General features: G+C 36.7%; 1 protein-coding gene across 5 annotated transcripts in view; it reads right to left on the reverse strand.

The window, feature by feature from the left end:
* The window catches only part of LOC150077437 (uncharacterized), a 178700-nt gene that overhangs the window by 54808 nt on the left and 102814 nt on the right, over positions 1-21078 (reverse strand). For all 5 annotated transcript variants that reach the window (XM_090386263.1, XM_090386264.1, XM_090386262.1 and 2 more), the window contains one exon: positions 15302-15435. In XM_090386263.1, coding sequence (XP_090242389.1) covers positions 15302-15435 — 134 coding nt within the window. The remainder of the gene's footprint in view (positions 1-15301; positions 15436-21078) is intronic.

Raw genomic sequence — 21078 nt, forward strand, 5'->3', positions numbered from 1 at the left:
CTGCAACATGGATAATGGCAGACTTTAAATAAGCAGCAGTATACTCCTACATTAGAGCAGTACTTTTTATTTAAAGAAGAACAATACTGAGGTAACTTGTGGTGAAGAACTTCTGCCATGTGAGAACAATGCACTAAGTAGCAAACATAGCGTGCTCATTACTATATATACATTGAGGCCAAACTCTACATGAATAATAATGTAAGCAGAATGACATGTCACTGCTTCTTTTTTTCAATTGCGTTCATTGCCACTTGATGCAAATGATCATCAAGGCCTACTCAGATTATATGACACTGCTGAGGTACACATTCTGTTTAAGTAGTCAGCAGGTGCTGTGAATGCAAGTACTGAGAGTACTTACTTTCAGCAGTACTCTCAGTTTTTTATTTATATCTGTACAGAATAGGTGGCGTATTAACTATTTTCAGTCCAGAATTCCTTTGGCCGTCTTCCTGAAACAGTCTAGCTCTAAAATCCAAACAAACCAGGTAACATATAAAGCTTGTTGCATTTCAGGCAAATATAATTTTTTAATTAAATTAATTGAATTTTTTTTTTTTTTAAGTTTTCTGTGATTAACAGAAGAGAAAAGTAAATATACTTACAGTAAACCTTCACTAATCCAGATTAAGCGATAGTCCGGATTAGTGAAGTAAAAGACAAAAAAACTTAGAAAAAATTTAATGATATTGAATTTTATTTAATGATAGTGCTGATGAAAATAAATAAAAAAAATCACTGTAGAGCCTTTATTTAAAAGCTAAAAAGACAATACATTTATCCATCAATAGAAGACTCAGAAGTTGTACTTGTTTCTGAACGTAACAATGCAGGTTTGAAGAAACTGTCATGTTTTGTTTGAATAGATCTCTGCTGCTGTTCTTTAATTAGAATCTCCCTCACAAATTTTTTAGTTGTTTTTAACACCCCATGCAATTTTTGATTTGCTGAAGAGTCCACATAATTGATTACTGGATCAATGCCATCTCTTGCTGAGCTAAAAAGTTTCTTCATAATTGTAGATTCTTGTAGTTCATTATCTGATTCTTCTTCCATAGCAGAATCTTTAATAACATCTACGGCAATTTCTTCCTCTGTAAGAAGCGAAATCCAGGATCTCCTTCTTCGTGCAGGCCAATCTTGTATATTTTCCTGCGTTACTTCAGTCTCTCCAGCTGCCCTCAACACAGTCTGAAAGTCCTCTGGCTCTAATCACTTAAAGTCAATATCACCATCTGTATTTTGCAAGGTTTTTTTTTTTAAACCTGTCATTCACTAAAGTTTCCTTTATAGTGTCCCTCCATGCATTGGCCCAGTTGAAGATAGCAGACTTGACATTATATGATTTGATATTTTCCATAGTTCTTCTTCCTCTTGTGTCACTATCTTCATCATTCTGTCTTTCCAACATTACACTACAATCACCTCATCAAAGAATTTGCACTTGTAGAGCCTCTTGAAGACCATAATGATGCCTTCGTCCACGGGCAGTTGTGTTTGGCAGCAAAGCCAAGCCCTTTATTTTACCATCCTTACTGGACATATTTTCAATATCTGGATGTGCAGGGGCATTGTCAAGGATTAGAAGTGCTTTTATCTGGTAATCTGAAAATTTCACAACACTTCTTACTAGTACCACTTGACTTTGGGCATGATGTGATTATGGAACCAATTCTTTGTCATTTCTTGTATGAATCAAGCATTTGCAGGTTGTAGTAGACAATAGGAAATATGCACATACAGTATTTTAATGCCAAGAGCATTAAAAGACTGTATGCGCATATTGCCTATTGGGTTCTTAGCCTTGCCGACCACAACAGACTTTAGCTGATGAGTTCCATCTGCATTGGCACAAGGAAGTACTGAAAACTTCTCCTCGCTGTTTTGTGCACTCAGTCAACGCGCAGTCAGAGTGACTCACCTGCCTTCCTAAATCTCGCATCTTTCAAAATACTCAACTGTGAACAGAATTTTTCATATTTCAATCCGGATTAACTGTAACCGGATTAGCGAGGGTTTTTTACTGTACTTCTTTTCAATTAATTATTAAAATTATAACTTTATAGAACACTTAATAAAACTGTATAGTTCTACCTTCTCTAAACTCAAACATTCAGTTTAATTACAATTGTATTACTCTTCTTCCATACACTTTTTTTTTTTAGTTTCACCTCTCTCTCTCTCTCTCTCTCTCTCTCAAGGGTACAGTTCTAAAATGGTGTTTGCAGGCCGGCTGCTAAATGGTCCACTGGACCAGACCTATTGGTAACTCTTTAGAAGGTTTTGGATCAGTTAGTATATAATCTCACTGCTTCTACGCCACCAGATAGTGACTAGAGGGAGTCCGAGTAGTGTGTATGTGGGAGGCATTGTCAAGGCCATGTTATGTCAAGGTGGGTATATATTCTTACCATGTGTAGGCCACATAAAAAAATTTCATTACCTCATACAGAATGCCCTCCCCACCTTTTCTTACTACTGAATACATCATGAATTGGGCGCCTCCGTAGCCAGTTGGGCAGGAGCAGCAGTGCGTAGCAATCGCTTCTTGATTCGAGCCCGTAACCACCAAATACGGAGGATGCGGAAAGGTCAGAGATTGACCACCGCATATCCTCGGAGCAATATGGCCTTAGTTGCTAATGCTCCTAAAAACCAAATAACAACAACACCATGAATTGTAAATTAACAGAACAAACTTATCTGCAAAAAGATCTAAACCTCCAAAACACTTCCTCGTTCAATTCAAAAATATACATTTATATGTGGTCTCAGTTCTAATCTCAGTGATGTCCATTTCCACTTGCAGCCTGCCAAATCCCATGTACTTTTTCTGACAGCATCCCAGTTATTGGTTGATTCAACCACTGTTCATCTCAGTTGTTCGAATTATTTGCTATACGATTCCTTTTGCTTCAAAGGTGGTAATTGTGCATATGTCCATTCTGATATTTCATAAGAGACTTAGTAATTTGGAATCTCCTCTTTTCGATTGTCTTTGGTTTAAAATATCTCTACCACATTTTGTCAAATGTTGCCTCTATCATCCTCTCAACTCCATTAATCACTTGGAACTCTTGACTTCCTCTCTTTGAAACTTTACTTTCTCCATTAAAATTTTCTTAACAGTCAGGTAATTTTTCTTGGTGATTTTAATGTTCACAACTCTAACTACATGGACCCAACTGGTCAAAATGTTGAGGCTTTTTCAATTTCTACTGACCTCACATAGATTGTTCATTTACCTACCAGAATACTAGACAATCCTACTACAGCCAACACTCTTGATCTTTTTCTAACAAACAACCCTTCTAAGTGCACAATCGAGGTGAGCAATCCTCTGACATCTCAGATCACAACTTAGTGATGGTCTCTTCTTCAATGGAACCTTTCGCTTGTGGCCATTCTCAACCAAGAATTGTTTGATATTACAAAATGCAAAATGGAATGATCTGCGAGATTTCTTCTTTTCCTTCATCGGATTACTATTTCAAATCTTCTAATGTCAATGTTTGCTCAGATCATGTCAGGGAAATTATTCTTATAGAGATGAAATCCTTTATTCGACAAACCACCTTAAAATCTCATCCGTTATCTAAAGCTTGATTTTCCAATAGGTGTGCTAAGGCTGTTCAAGATAAATGTTGCATATCATAATTGGCTTGTATCCAAATCTCCAGATACATTTTCTGCTTACACCAAAGCTAGTAACAATTGTAGAGTGGTTATTTATCAGTCCAAACTAGATTTCAAACAGGCTAAGAGTAAAAAACCCACTTCTTGCCCAAATGATAGTCAAGCATTCTGGTCTCTTGCCAAAGCTATTGGCTGCATCTTTTGCCTATCTCTCTTCTCACCTTTGTCAAAACAAGACGGTTCCATTGCCATCTTGTTTGACTTCAGCGAAAGATAAAGCTGATCTGCTAGCATTCTACTTTTCACGACCATGGTATGGATGATCTTGGTAAACCACTTCCTACCATTCCCAGTACACTCCATTCAATGCCTCCTGTGTCTTCCATCAAAAGGATGTCAGAAGGATTTTGAACATTCTTGATGCTAAGAAAGCCCCAAGCCCTGATGGTATTTCCCCACTTGTTCTCAAAACCTATGCTCCCTGTCCTATGTCATCTTTTTCACTTCCTTATTCCAAAGGTGTTTTTCCTTCTGCGTTGAAATTTGCTCATATCCAGCCAGTTCCTAAAAAAGGGTGACAAAGCACTCTCATCCAATTATCATTCCACTGCATTTATTTCTACTCTTTCTAAAGTAATGGAGAACTCAATTAACCCCCAACCGTTAAACTATCTAGAAATCTAACATATGATCAACGATTGCCAGTATGGATTCTATCAGTGTCAATTCACTGCTGATATTCGGGCTTATATTACCCATCTATGGTCAAATTTGGTGGAAAAGTATGTGAAACTGAAGCGGTTGCTCTTGATCTTTAAAAGGCTTTTGATTGTGTTTAGCATAAAGATATATTCTAAATAAACTTCCATTTTATAGTTAGTATTAGTATTGGCCAGGTGGTACAAGGAAGCCTAAGACTTATGCACCAGCCAAAAGAAAAAAAAATGGGAAGGGGGTAAAATAATAATAAAAAAATATATATACAATCCATGCATTTACTTCCTCCCATAGGTAACTAACTATCCAGATGACCTTTGTTCCCCAAACTATCATCCTCAACCACCCATGCCACTTGCTGGCTAAAATAAAACTTCCTGTAATCCAGTCAATACATCCCCTCCCCAACATAACCTGAATTTATGGCCCCTAGTTCTAGAATCATTTATAACTGTGAAAATTTTATTCTCATTAATTTTACTTTTCCCTCTCAGAGCCTTAAAAAAAAAAAAGTAAAGTGCAGCCATTATCAACCCACTGCAGGATGGAAGCCTCCTCAACAATTCATGTTGAGGGAAATGGACCATAATCTGCCACGCTGGTCCAGTGCAGGTTGGCAGATCGACCATATTCAGCAGTCAGGGGCTTGAACCCTGGTCTACTCAAAGAGCGTGTGCTACTGCACTCCCGCTCCTGCCCACTCTGCTACGGAGGCTCATTAATTTTACTTTTCCCTCTCAGAGCCTTAAACACCTCTATCAAGTCTTCTCTAAGGTACCTAGTTTCCAAGCTGTGCAAACCCACATATTCGAAGTCTTTCCTCATATGGATGCCTTTTTGCCAAATCTACCCCTAGGACTGGCAAGATTGACAAAAGATTGGTGGGATGTGGGCCCTTTCAAGAAGCTCAATGTCTATTTTTAGGTGCAGTCTCCATACTTGAACACAGTATATAATGTGAAACCTTATATAATGGGATTATAGCAACCTTATCTCTACTAGAAAATGTTCAATAAATCATTGATAGGACACCATGGGTCTTCCTTGCAACCTGTCTACAATGCTCGGAGAACTTCGTGTCTGACTGTATCGTAACACCCAAGTCACTTTCCTCCACTACGGTCTTTAGTTCAACTCCACCAAGCATATAAGTTACTTTGAGGTTGCTGTTCCACAGGTGTAAGACCTTGCATTTTTCTGAATTAAAGCATAGCTGCCACTTTTCTGACTATCCTTGAAGTCTATCTAGGTCACTCTGAAGAGGCTCTGCTTGGCAGTGATCATTAACTACTCTACCAATCATCTGCAAATTTAGACACCACAGCCTCTATCCCTTCATCAATGCCAGTATGGATTCTATCAGTGTCAATTCACTGCTGATATTCGGGCTTATATTACCCATCTATGGTCAAATTTGGTGGAAAAGTATGTGAAACTGAAGCGGTTGCTCTTGATCTTTAAAAGGCTTTTGATTGTGTTTAGCATAAAGATATATTCTAAATAAACTTCCATTTTATAGTTAGTATTAGTATTGGCCAGGTGGTACAAGGAAGCCTAAGACTTATGCACCAGCCAAAAGAAAAAAAAATGGGAAGGGGGTAAAATAATAATAAAAAAATATATATACAATCCATGCATTTACTTCCTCCCATAGGTAACTAACTATCCAGATGACCTTTGTTCCCCAAACTATCATCCTCAACCACCCATGCCACTTGCTGGCTAAAATAAAACTTCCTGTAATCCAGTCAATACATCCCCTCCCCAACATAACCTGAATTTATGGCCCCTAGTTCTAGAATCATTTATAACTGTGAAAATTTTATTCTCATTAATTTTACTTTTCCCTCTCAGAGCCTTAAAAAAAAAAAAGTAAAGTGCAGCCATTATCAACCCACTGCAGGATGGAAGCCTCCTCAACAATTCATGTTGAGGGAAATGGACCATAATCTGCCACGCTGGTCCAGTGCAGGTTGGCAGATCGACCATATTCAGCAGTCAGGGGCTTGAACCCTGGTCTACTCAAAGAGCGTGTGCTACTGCACTCCCGCTCCTGCCCACTCTGCTACGGAGGCTCATTAATTTTACTTTTCCCTCTCAGAGCCTTAAACACCTCTATCAAGTCTTCTCTAAGGTACCTAGTTTCCAAGCTGTGCAAACCCACATATTCGAAGTCTTTCCTCATATGGATGCCTTTTTGCCAAATCTACCCCTAGGACTGGCAAGATTGACAAAAGATTGGTGGGATGTGGGCCCTTTCAAGAAGCTCAATGTCTATTTTTAGGTGCAGTCTCCATACTTGAACACAGTATATAATGTGAAACCTTATATAATGGGATTATAGCAACCTTATCTCTACTAGAAAATGTTCAATAAATCATTGATAGGACACCATGGGTCTTCCTTGCAACCTGTCTACAATGCTCGGAGAACTTCGTGTCTGACTGTATCGTAACACCCAAGTCACTTTCCTCCACTACGGTCTTTAGTTCAACTCCACCAAGCATATAAGTTACTTTGAGGTTGCTGTTCCACAGGTGTAAGACCTTGCATTTTTCTGAATTAAAGCATAGCTGCCACTTTTCTGACTATCCTTGAAGTCTATCTAGGTCACTCTGAAGAGGCTCTGCTTGGCAGTGATCATTAACTACTCTACCAATCATCTGCAAATTTAGACACCACAGCCTCTATCCCTTCATCAATGTCATTTAAGAAAATCAAAAACAACAGCGGTCCCCACTTCTTACATTAACCCAATCTGAAGAATAACCACTTATCACAACCCTTTGCCTCCTGCCCTGAAGCCATCCTGCTATCCATCTAATGATTTTCTCTGTCATTCCAACCCATTCCAGCTTATAAAGTAGCAGCTTGTGTGGGACGGAGTCACATGCTTTGCTGAAATCCAAATAATATCGAAATTATTCCCTATATCCAGCTCATGAGTGACCATGTCAAAGTAGCTAACCAGATTTGTTAAACATAATTTTCCCTTTACAAAACCATTCTGCGCATCCTTCAGAATTCCATTTCTATCTAAATCATCCTGAATTTCACCCTTGATCATTGCCTCCATGATTTTCCCTACTACTGAAGTTAGCCTAACTGTCAGTAATTTCCCAATACACTCTTAGAACCACCTTTATGTATTGGAGATACATTAGCATTTTCCAATCCAAAGGAATCTCTCCTGAGTCCAGTGATGCTCTCATAATTAGCCATAATGGTTCAATGCACTCACTTGCCAACTGTCTTAAAATTATAGGGTATATGCCGTCAACCCCAGGAGCCTTACTGGCCTGTAGGCTCAAAAGTTTTTCATTAAATAATCATGTGAAAGTTCAATGTCTTTAATTACATATTTTTCAACTTCACTCCCATAATTTCTCATTGACATAAAGGGTTCTTCTTCTGTAAATATCGATCCAAAGTAACTGTTGAGACAAAGTAACTGGATGTTGCATCTGCAACATCAGCTGTGGTATCTGATACTATCCCATGTACATTATATAAGGGTACAATCTAACTTGTCTTTCTCTTCTTTGCATTTATATATGTGAAGAATTCCTTACCCCCACTCTTTGCTCTCTTTGCTAGTAATTTCTCATAATTTGCCTTTGCCAGCCTAACCTTTTCTGTGGCACTATTGCAGATCAATTTGTAGCAGTTATAGATTTCAGTACTTTTTATTGCTCTGTAACTTTTCCATGCAGTCTTTTACTGCTCAAGTAATCTGGCAACTTCATTATTCATCCAACTTGGAATCCTCCTCATGCAGTATTTCTTTAATGGGATATATATATATTCAAGGCTTCTGTGATTAATGTTTTAGAAGTAAACTATAATTCAAATTCAATTGTATTGGCTCTCTGTGAGATATCCACCCAGTTAATAGAGGCCATGTAGCACATGTAGAGATTTCAAGAAAGGAAATTACGAATTTCCTTTCATTCATAACATTCGCAATTTCCTTTCTTGAAATTATTACCCATTCCTTTGCCTTTATCTAATGCCATCCCTCTCTTAATAGTGCACTGCAGAACACCATGATCACTTCTTGATACTGGTTCTGTACTGTCAGCCTTATTATGTCATCTGGCTGATGAGTGATGATCAGGTCTAGAATATTCTTTTCTCTAGTACTTCCCCTGACACGATACAAATACCAATCATCTAGCTGATTTAAAAATTTTGTCCCCCATGTAGAGTTTCCTTCCCATTTGCTTCAATCATTTTGAGGCAAATTAAAATCACCCAAATAAAGTATTCATGCTTACCTGCTCATTCGATTTGCACATAGAGGCTCTCATCATAACCTTCACAATCACCTGGCTTGTAGATTACTCCCACTCTCATTATACCTTTGCTTCCGACTATCTCACACTATACAGATTCTATACTAGCATGCGAAATGTTTGTATCCGGGCAAGCTTTCATTGTGCTCATACTGCTTTTGATAAGAAGCATGACCCCATCACCCATTCTATCTGCCCTGTCCTTCATAAAGACATTGTACATACCATACCTGAAACTGATCATCCCTTATTTCTGGGTGGCACCACATTTCCGTAAGCATTACTTGTCCTAACCAGCAGATGGAATTCACTCATTTTATTGACAACACTTCTGACACTACTGTATAAGCAATCAAGACTTACTGTTCTTTTATAGTTAACTACCGACCCTAACACATCCCTTGAAGCTATTTAAGCTTGCTTCCCTCACACTAGCTACTAGCTCATTCGAAACGTTTCTGTCCTCAGAACATCTTGCTAATATTATCTGTTGTGGTAACAAACAAGAACTCTTGAGGTATATGCAAGCATTACTTTAACCAATATCATTGGATAGATCAACATGTTTCTATATTACCCTTGTCCCCCGAAACTAGCAGTTTTACTGAACATTTTAGGTATCCTCAATAATACTGGCAAAAACCCTTGCACCACCTTTGTTTAAATGTATCTCGTCTCTACAAAACAAATTTCTTCTAACTACAAGCACAGGCCAAACTGATAAAAATTTCCCCGCAAACGCCTTGCAGAGTCCCTCAAGTCAGTTAATCCACAAGGCTTTCTGCATATAATCCCTCCTATCATGCCTGGGCAGAATTGCAGACAAATAGACATTTTGACCTAACTCATGACATTTCTTCAACGTGGTCTTATATTTGTCTAACAAATCATCAGATCGTGTATGCTTAATATCATAAGTCCCCACATGAATAATAATATTCTCTTTACCCTCCTTAAAATCTGACAATCTGTTGGTGACATCATTAATTTTTGCTCCCAGCAGACACATACTCTGCTTCTAGTCCACCTATTTTTACTACAAAAAATATTTCCTGTTTCCCTGACAATGGAGTCTCCTAATAGAACTAAGTCCTTTTGAACCAGAGCAGTTTGCAATTGGTTAATCTGTTCTGAGGCCTGAATCAGGAGTGCATCATTTGGTATGTTACTAGAGTCTTGAGTCCTTGATGAGCTCCCAGTTACATTATTCTAGAGGGCAAGCACCCGTTTTTTCAGTGACTCAAATTCTTCTAGCAATGCAACAAATTTTAACTTTAGATCTACAATGGTGATTGCTGTTGTTGTAATTTGGTTTTTAGGAGCATTAGCAACTAAGGCCATATTGCTCCAGGGATATGCAGTGGTCATTCCCTGACCTTTCCGCATCCTCCGTATTTGGTGGTCATGGGCTCGAACCCCGGTCTAATCAAGAAGCGTGTGCTACACACAGCCACTCCTGTCCACCTGTCTATGGAGGCGCCCCATACAATGGTGACCAAGAAAAGAATTGCCAGGTAAGCTATGATTATCCACTAAGTCGACCTTTGAGTACATGCCTCAAGTTCTGCAAACGATGAAATCATGATTCACCTGGAAATTGCCATTGGCTATTTCCGTGTGAGCCATATACCCTCTGAAAAAGTGTTCATCTTATGAAAAAGTGTTCATCTTCCATCTTATGGTTTATCAACTGTTTTTTGTAATCAGGTATCCAGTTTTCTCTCTGACTTCTCACTGTGGGTGACGATAGATGGCTCTCTGTCTTCTAACTTCTCCACTAATGCTGGTGTTCCCCAAGGTTCAGTTCTTACTTCTACTCTTTTCCTCTTGCATATTAATGACCTTTTCCATTGACCGGAAATCCTATCCGCAGTTTTGCTGATGACAGCACATTGCATTCCACCTTCCAGGTTGAGAAACCTTGCCCTGCACACACACAGTTTCAACTCCACAAATATCCACTACCAATTATTTAAATGCTGATCTCTAGGTAATTCTCCAGTTGGGCAAAGATAGCTTAGTTGATTTCAATCCTTCTAAAACTCACTCCTGTCTTATATCTCACAAAAAGGATTCTTCTGATCCTATGCTTATCTTCAATGACACACTGATTTCTGGGCAAGATCATATTTATCTTTTGGGGGTTACCCTGACTTCTAATCTCTCTTAGAACAAGTGCATTACAAATATTGCTTCCTTTGGCCCTAAAAAACTGGGCTTTCTGTTTCGCTCCCGGCATTACTCTTCTTTCAAACAGCTGTTCACTCTGTACAAATCGCAAATCCACCCTACCATGGGATATTGTTCCCCCATCTGGGGCAGTGTTCCCAAAACCTCTCTCAAGCTTCTAGATTCCATTCAGAAGGTTAGGTTAATAAATGACTCATCTGTAATAAAGTCTCTTCACTCTGTCTCATAGATGTTCTGTTTCTGCTGCATGTCTTTTCTTTAGATTCTTCCATGGGCACTGTTCTTCTTCTGAATTGGCTTCTGTAATTCCCTCTCTCTCTTCCAAACCAGCATGCACTACAATTAGTCGACATCCTTTTACTGTCCAACTTTTCTTCTTTCTCATTTATTTTATTTGTTTTCTGGAACAACCTTCCTTCATATGTATTTCCTGAAAATTACAATCTATAGAAATTCAAGTCTAATATCAACAATTACCTTCTTTCATCTTCTCAACTTCAGTCCATGCATGGTAGTAAGTACTATAGGTTCTAATACTTCTAGTGTTTGAGATATTTATAAACAAAAAAAATCTGAAATAAACTGGACAAAAGAAATGATAATTACTGTATTTCTATATGTCTGATTTTAATGAAATTTTAAGGGCTTGACAAATCTTTCTAAAAGAACTAAGTTCAAAATTTCATGAAAATTTAACCATTGAGAGTTGAGTTTTGCATGCAGATGGAAACAGTGGCGTAGCTAGCATGTAGGCAGGCAAGGCAACTGCCTCCATGCACGGGCTGTTTAGGGGCCTGGTGTCTTTGGCTGTCTCCTGTTTTTACAATTTTCATAAATTAAGTAGGGGCCCGAACTTGTTTTTGCCTGCAGGCCCGAAAAAGGGTAGATACGCTACTGGATGGAAATGGTGAAGATACAATATCTAGAAGCAAATGAAATTGAAGAAGTTGAAATCCAGAGCAAATACTATAAACACGATCACCAGCACAAGAAAATTCTTAAAACCTATTTGTTGACTTTACAAGAGCAGCACCTTATTTAAATCTGAACCAAAAAGTCTTCACAACCAAAGTCATATATGTCAGTTTACCGCTGAATGACAACTGGGATAAAATTGAAGGTAAGCTTTCAGAAAATATATACAAGTGTACAAAAACATGTTAGCATGTTCTCAAACAATGACAGGCATATAACTGCATACTGATACCCGTAATTTTCACCCAGGTTTTAACCTAGATAAAAATCATCTATTAACAACTGTATATCATAAGTTCATAGTGTCTGGATATTCTTTTTTACCAAATGATTGTAATTTTGGCACTGCTGAGTGTACTGTTAAACAGAAAGATAACTATATTCCTGAACAATAATATAAAATTATATATGAATCTTATGAATCACTAAAAAGCTTTTCATATTGCACAAAGTGGAGTAATTTGCATTCCTATCAACTGAAAAACAGAAAAATTCACCACAAAGCAAAAGCAAACAGAGAGAACAGGATGAAAGTAAACAAATTAAAAATTCAAATTCAGGTGACAAAAAATATTTGAATATTTTCACCAAGTGAATGGCCAGTGACTTCATTAACTTCAGCATTCTTGATTTGAAGAGTAGCAGCAGGTGTAGTGAGCCAAGCTATTTTTTTGGTAGTCCACAATCTACTGTTTATGGTTTGTTGTCTTGTTTCAGAACTGAGCAATGTCCTGTTTCACAAGAGCAAATGAATTTGATATTTTACCATTTTATGGGAGAAAAGGCAGAGATGGCATAATTAAGTTGGTTTTTTTTTTTTTTTTGTGAGTTACAGTTTGTAAGTTGTTTTCTTTCAACAAAATATCAAATAATTCAGTGATTAAAGTCATTTTAAGTCATGTGTTATAATTCAAAATATCATCCTGATATTTTAATATTGTGTTTGGAAGAAAAGTGGTATAAGTTAAAAAGGTGTCAAAAATCAACAAAAAATAACAATATAAAAAAATAAAATTGAAATACGAGGTGCTACCCAAAAGTTTCCGAAATGTATTTATAAAATAAATTAGACTCACCTTGGGTCTTATTCACCACCGTCACCTTCGAAATAGTCCCCTTGTGAGTATAAACACCAATTCCAGCATTTCTCCCATACTTTGAATGCATCCTGAAGTCCTTCTTCATCATAGTGTTCAGCACTGCCTGTGATTCAGTTTGGATATCCTCTACGCCAGCGGTTCTCAAACTGTGCATCGCGATGCCCTGGGAAGGCGCCATAATTCACTAGGGGAGTTGCGGACGATGTAATAGTTTATGTAAGATTTCCATGGCAAATATTAAAAATGTATTAAGAATGATTTTTTTTACTATTAGATATCTACTACTATTTAATCTGTATTATTAATGTAAATAATTATAGAAAATATTTGGGGTATTTTTTATGAAGAGAATGCATCAAAACATAATAATTATTGTATTAACATATTAAAAATAAGAAATTTCACATATTAATGATGTTTTACTTCAAGGGAGGTGCTGGGAAAATTTTACAGGTTGTGGGAGGTGTAGGCTCAGAAAGTTTGAGAACCACTGCTCTATGTTGTCAAATCTTTGACCTTAAGCTTGATTTTAATTCTTGGGAAGAGGAAGAAGTCACGGGGGGGCTAAGTCTGGAAAATAAGGAGTTGGATGCCAAAAACTGCACCACAGCAAGAGATGTGTGGGCTGACACATTGTCATGATGAAAGACCCAGTTCATTGTGCGGCACTTCTCTGGACGTTTCCTCCCGACGGCTTCCCTTAACCACCTCAGGACATTGCAGAAGAACTTTGCATTGGCGGTCTGGCCGGGAGGAACGAATTCCTTATGGATAATTCCATCAGTGTCCAAAAAACAGATCAGCATAGACTTCACATTGCTCCTCACTTGTTGGGCTTTCTTCGGTTCGGGCGAAGATGGGCTCTTCCACTGGAATGACTGTTGCTTGGATTCTGAGTCATATACCCAACTCTCGTCACCAGTGATGACTGTAGAAAGGAAGTTTTGCTCACTCCTGGCCCATTCTTGAAGATCTCTGCTAACTTCCATGCAATGCTGCCTTTGGTCTTCCTCAGTAACATGGCCACAATCCTTCTCATGTTCAACTCACCTGACAAAATCCGCTGACACGTGCCATAGGCACCTCCATAGCCAGGTGGGAAGAAGCAGCAGTGCATAGCACACGCTTCTTGATTAGATCGGGTTTCGAGCCCGTCACCACCAAATACGGAGGATGGGGAAAAGTCAGGGAATGACCACCGCATATCCCAGAGCAATATGGCCTTAGTTGCTAATGCTCCTAAAAACCAAACAAACAAACACGTGCCATACAATAGTCCTACAATGCCACAAATGTCGTGGATAGTCCGCCTGCTGTGTTCATTGATCACCCAAACTTTTGTGACATTTTTTGGGGTGGTGCTTGATGATGGACACCCAGAGCGATTGTTGTCATCAACCAACATTCGACCGTTTTTAAAACAGTTAAACCAGTAGTGGGTCTGCGTCTGGCCTAAAGCATTGTCACCAAAAGCTTGTTTCAACTTCTTACGGGTTTCTGCTGCTGTATCGTTAAGAAGGAAATAAAACTTGATGCAAGCACGTTGCTCTCTCACATCAGCCATTGCAACAATCACAAACTATGCAAAACACACCACCATAGAACTGCGCATAAATATTCAATGACTCTATCCAGCCCAACACCACATGGCACACTGATTCACAAAGGATGCAGGCAGTTTTACCTAGTGCCACAAGTCCATGCTAGATATAGTTCCCATGCAAAATTCAAATTTCTAGAACATTTGGGTAGCACCTCGTATAATGAATATTGGCTGATATAATAACAATTTTATCCTTTTTGTTAATTTCTGTTTAACTGTCTTAATTTTATATTTATGCCCAATTTTTATAGACCCAAACTCAGAGTCTCTAATTTCTCAAAAGAAGGAAACTCAGACTTATACCACTTTTCTTCTGAAGGATTCAATTAAAACTATACATTGCAGCTCTTCTGAGAGTTTTATCAGTGTTCACACAAATTAAAGGAGACTGTTTACACCCTGATTAAATATATTATCAATTTCACCTGATTAATTTGCCTGGAATAATACCAGCCTTACATGCTACAGAAACAATGGTTACACACACACACAAGATATGTTTGCTTTTTACTCCAAATTGGTTCCATTTAAATGCATACAATAATTTGGATTGTGCAGTGCATTCTTCAAGTAATTTTATATCTGCATATAACTGCTTTTTTCAGACCATCAGACTTTTCTATCTAGTTTTAAATATCTGTGCAACATTTTAAGCATTTTAAGATGTGTTATAATTCAAAAAAATTCAAATTTTTATCTGATGATAATTTATATCTAACTCAACTCACGCTTCAAGTTACATAAAAAAAAAAGGAAACAATTACTAATCAAAAAATTATTACTTGTAACATTCGTGCCAGTCTCTCATCTTCTTCAAGCTGCCGCACTTGTTCTACTGGATCAGGGGATGAAGAAGTCATTTCCATTCTCCCTCGTCGACGATTGCGACTAGAGTTTCTACCTCTTCCTCTGTTAGCTATATAGAATATATTCACAATTTAATTTATAACTAAGCTAGTAAATAAACTAAAAATAAATGACAAAATTCAAGATAAACACTGTTTCCTTAAGTAATGTTTGAAGAGCACATATTTGCAAAGGTTATCGTGATCAGATTGAAAGCTCTTTACCTGTGTAAAATTTAGAATATTTATTAATAATTAATAGTCAAATCATCATACATTCTGCTGATTTTTCTCTGCTACTTCTTCAGCAATTATAGCCTTGCTGTTACAATCAAGATGAGAAAGGTAATTAGTCACCAAAACATGTTGAGGTTGGTTTGATTTTTTTGTCACAGTATAATAGCAAGATTATAATCACCAAAAAAGCAGAGGAGAACAATTCAATAAAATGTATAAATGTAAGATAATTAATAATAAACAGATTATAAACTTTACACAGGTGAAGTGCTTTTATTTCAAGTATTCTGCTTCTCAAGTATTTACAAAATTTTCTTTAATTTAATAAATTTTTCATAAATACTTTTAAACTTTACCCTATAGGAAAGACAAATACAATGTTTTTATAAATCACTGTGTTTTCCTGAAAAGTAGTTCATGCAATTAAAATTCATAAATTGGGAGTGATCTTCTCACAAATATAATGGTGTAACGTTCCAAAAAACGACATTCATTTCCAAAAATGCATGACAACTGGGATAATCATAACATCTATGTAAGATATATTTAAGATCTAACAACAAAATTTAAAACTTTTTTTAACAATAAAAAAACGCCAGGTAAACACAGCACAGTAAAAATTCGTGCAATGTGAAATGTAGTACAGTAAACCCCCGCTATTCGCGGGGGTTACGTTCCTGAGAAATGCCACGAATACCGAAAACGCGAATACTGAGTTATTGCTCCCATAGTAATAAAGGGGTTCCGTTCCAAAGTATGAAATATATAAGAAAAACTAGTCTAAAATTTGTCTATGTATGTATTATATGTACCTTCATAATATGACTATGTACATAGACAGTACATAGTGAAATGCAAGCATATGGCATTGAAATGAAAATAAGAAACAATTTAATATTAAATGTAATATTTATTAGAAATTTCAAACCAGCGCCTTTGCTAGCTAAAAAGCTTATCCTGGCAGTGCTATCACCAGTTTCGCTAAAGTGTTGATAAAGGAGTTTTGCCTTTTCACGAATGATGAGTGAACTTAACAGAATTTTATTTTGAGTTCGGTCTTCTATCCACAGATTTAAAGCCTTTTCCATTTTTTTAAAATTTAACATTACGAATTACAGAGCAAATTTTTGAAGCAATTAGCGTGTTTTCACGATTTTTCTGCTGATTTTTCTCTGCTACTTCTTCAGCAATTATAGCCTTGCTGTTACAATCAAGATGATGAGGTTGGTTTGATCTTTTTGTCACAGTATAATAGCAAAAAAATCTGCCGTAGGACACTACGGTGGATTTTTTCTTCCAATTTTTTGAATGATCCGTTGACTCACTGATTTTATAATGTTTTGCCACTTAGGAGACACTTTCATCATTAGAAATGTTGTCTAATAACTCAATTTTATTTGCTAATGTCATCACCTTCTTTGATATTTTCACATTTCCCTTGTTATTCGTAGCCATATTTTTGTACGGGTTAGAAAGAACTTGTCCACAATAAAGTCACTTTCTTCCGTTAACACACTCGAAAAAGTCTGTTTTACACTGCAAAACGTTTATATGCTTACTTTTGTAAGCATATAAATTTATAAATTGATAAATTTATTCAATTTATAAGCATATAAATTAAAAGCAAACGACAAAACCTTCCATGAAAAGCCCATAACACATACTGAACAAGGATTAGCGAGAAACATCCATGCTCGCGATTTCGTCACCCCTCTCCCCCACCCACTGAGCGCTGTTTTGAGCGGGAAAGAATTTTAGCCACACCCATGTTTTTTTATGGCGAAAAATGTTCACAGCGCTTTAAAATTCACATTTTTTTTAGGTTTCATTTTATATTAAATCGGCGACCGCGAATAGCGGGTGCGCCATTCACCCAACACTATGTATATATGACATAATGAGGGTTCCGTACTTGTACACAAAAAATGTGCAAAAAAAAATTGTCCTCATTCGGTAAGAAAAAAGGAAAAAATTACAAATATACCCATAAAATTAATCTTGCTAATACGCACCTCTAGCATTTTAATCTAAATTCATTGCTTCTTCATCACTTTTTGGAAAAAAAATTAGTTAAAATTGTTTGCTTAGAAGCACACTGTTTTTCTCTATAAATTGTTTCATAAGGAACTAAAGCTAATGATAAAGTTTTGCAAAAATTTAAACTCCTCTGCAAATTAGGATCCACATCCAGAGCTTCTTGGCTAAGCTGATTTGCAAGTCTTAAAAACTCAGCTAGTCTCTACGTGGTCAAATTTTTGTGTGCATCTTCTTCGTTTTTATCAATTTTGTTATCTTCTTCACATTGTGAAAAAAATATCGTCCATTTGTTATCCTCTTCACATTGGGAAAAAATATCGTCCATTTGTTACTTCTTCACATTGTGAAAAAATATCCACTGATAATTGTTCTCTATGATATTCAAGGACTTCTGTGATATCTGCTGGCTCCAGTTCTTCAAATCTCTGTCTGCTAATCATTCTGCCAATTCTCACAATCTCATCTACCTCCGGTATTTCGACCGTGGCTTCTTTAGTGCAGCTTTGTGGCCACAGCTTTTTTCCACACTGCATTTATTGTCAAGGTCTTAACTCCACCCCCACACGAACTCAATATTTTTTACAACATCAAGAATGTTATAATTCTGCCAATAATCTCAAATTGAAAGACTGCCTATTCCATCAGTATTTTCTACCAATTGTGAAAAAGATCTTTTTTAGGTTGGTATCGGCTTGGTCCATCGGCTGAATTAATGAACTTGTATTCGCTGGAAGAAAGGTAACATTTGGGTGCAGATCAGACAAATGTGCAGGATGACTGGGCACATTGTCAAGGATGAGCAAGATTTTGAATATTATGTTCTTTTTAAGGAAATATCTTTTTGTTTTGACACAAAAGCAATTTATGAACCAATCCTCAAAGATTTTAGCGGTCATCCAAGCTTTTTTGCTCGATTTCCAATGAACTGGTAAGGAGCTTTTTGATATTCCTTTAAAAGCACAAGGATTTTCTGACATATAAATTAGAAGTGGTTTACACTTAAAGTCAACCTCTGCACTGCCACATAACAAAAGTGTTAACCTATCTTTTCAGCTTTGAAACCTGGGGTGGTTTTCTCTTCTTTTGAAATGAATGATTGGAACGAACACTTCCAAAATAAGCCAGTCTCATCAGCATTAAACACTTGACTTGCTAGATAGCCCTCAGTCGATATAACATCCTTTAAAGTTTTCGGATACAAAGAAGCAGCTTCCATAGCTACACTGGCTGCTTCGCCCGTTAATTTTAGATTGTGAAGACTGACATTTAAAATTTTCAAACCGACCCTTACTGGCATGAAAGATGTCTGCATTGGACTTCTTCTTGTAAGCAATTTAAAATTTGCAGAGCTTTGGCACAAATAATATCTGAACTAAGATTAAGATCTTCTATCCAGAAAGAAAGTGATATTTCAGTTTTCTCTATTAACGGATTTCTCACTTTTGCGGTGCTTTTTGCAGCCAATAATGTGGAACAGATGACTGATCTTTTAATTTTCTCAGCATTTTCCCTAATTCGTCAAATGCTAGATTCATTTATGCAGTATTTCTTGGCCAATGTCACAACCTTTTTGCCATTTTCTAATTCCTTAACAATTTTTAATTTTTCCTCTAAATTTAAAAATTTTTTTGTTGTAGCTTTCTTCATTTTAGGCACTAATTAAACACACTTTATATAGACAAGAAATATTAAATCAACAAAAGCAATGCTTACCAATTAAAACCCTTTACATTTCCAGAAAAAGAACCAGAAAAAGATTGTCTGAACAGCTAACGTAGGATAACTGATGAATCCCTAATTCGGAAGTTGCTTCAAAAAATAGCTTGATGAACATACTACCGTTTATTGCTATGTTTGGTTATAACAATCAGTTTTGAACGCCTTTGTGATATTTTTCTAAAGCATATTTCTGGAGGTCGCAACAATAAAACAAAAACAATTTGCACTTAACAGTTTATTGGACTTTTCTGTTAGTGAAATCTATTATAAATGTGTAGTAAACTTGATCTTATTGCATTTGCAATAATCCTGATAGCTGGAATTCTGTGAGATTTTATGTTATTATGGTGAAATGTGTTTTCCTTCAATGAAATATTCAATCACATAAAAAACAAATAAATTTTCAAAATCTGCTCCTCATTCCTATTTTTGAAGCTTCTTAAACAAAAATCATGCAGGTAGCGAAACTAGGCACGAAATCTAAAATTTTGGTAGTAGATACCTGACCACTCAATAGCGAAACTACACAATAAAAAAACTGTGCAAATCGAAGGACAGTATAAGAGTATTTAGAATATTTCTGAATATAAAAAAATCATTATATCACTGCAATTTAACACACAATGTCTTTGAAATTGTGTATAAAGAACACTCATTTCTCTTTAGAAATAATCAAAAATTAACATTTTTCTAGCTCATGCTTACAGCTGTTTAATCCCCAGCCATCCTTACACAAGTCAAACTGCAGTTGACTAACCTAAAGGAAACCCTTTCACACTCTATAAGTTGCAAAACAAATTTATCAAAAAGCTACTCATTTATTACTGAAAACAAGAAATGACTTTAGAAAGAAAAGAAACAGTTTGACCAAGCAATACATTAGGCCTGACATAGCCAGTGGTCAGGAGCGAGAGTGCATAGCACGCGTTCCTTCAGTGGACCGGGGTTCAAGCCCGTGACCACTAAATATGATAAATATTTGTATTGACGATTTATTGTAAACTCTACTGACTTGGTTGTCGTGCCGGAGTATAAACAGAAAATTTTATTAATTCTACTATTCTAAACAGAAATCATCTGTAATAGGAAATATGGTAATTTGCACTTCCATTGCATGTGCTTGATAATACATTTCACCAAAACTACTATATTTCAATGCACGAACGGTAGGCAACATTTTCAATAAAGTTCCCAAACTGCTGCAATAAAAATGATAACCCAAAGTGAAGGAGCTCAAAAATGGCTTTATTTTTATTCAAAGTAATCACCACCTAAATGAATGCACTTATTACACCATTGTAAAAGTTTCTGAAAAGAGTCAGTGAAGGTGCCCAAGAGATGTTTAGTTCAGTGATTATGCTTTTCTTTTCCTTAACAACTTGAAATCTCTTTCCTTTGAAGGTTTTTGCCTTGGAAAAGAAAGAAACATCCACTGGTATTAGATCAGGTGAGTAGGGTGGATGATTGATCTGTACAATGCAATGTTTCATCAGGAATGTCTTCACAACAAATACAGAATGGGCAGGAGCATTCTCAGGCAACAAGAACCATCTGCCTTTCTCTTGAAATTGTAGCCTCACCCAGGAAATGCACTTCAGTAGCCTTTGAACTACCTGTACGTAGAACGTAATGTTGAATATCTATCCCCCTTTCAGGCACAAATTCCTTGTGAATCACACCCTATTTGTTGAAAAACACGATCAGCATTGTCTTGATGCTGG

Source organism: Mastigoproctus giganteus, chromosome 12 (assembly GCF_048544385.1).
Source record: "Mastigoproctus giganteus isolate SK-2022 chromosome 12, ASM4854438v1, whole genome shotgun sequence".
NCBI classification, from domain to species: Eukaryota; Metazoa; Arthropoda; class Arachnida; order Uropygi; family Thelyphonidae; genus Mastigoproctus; species Mastigoproctus giganteus.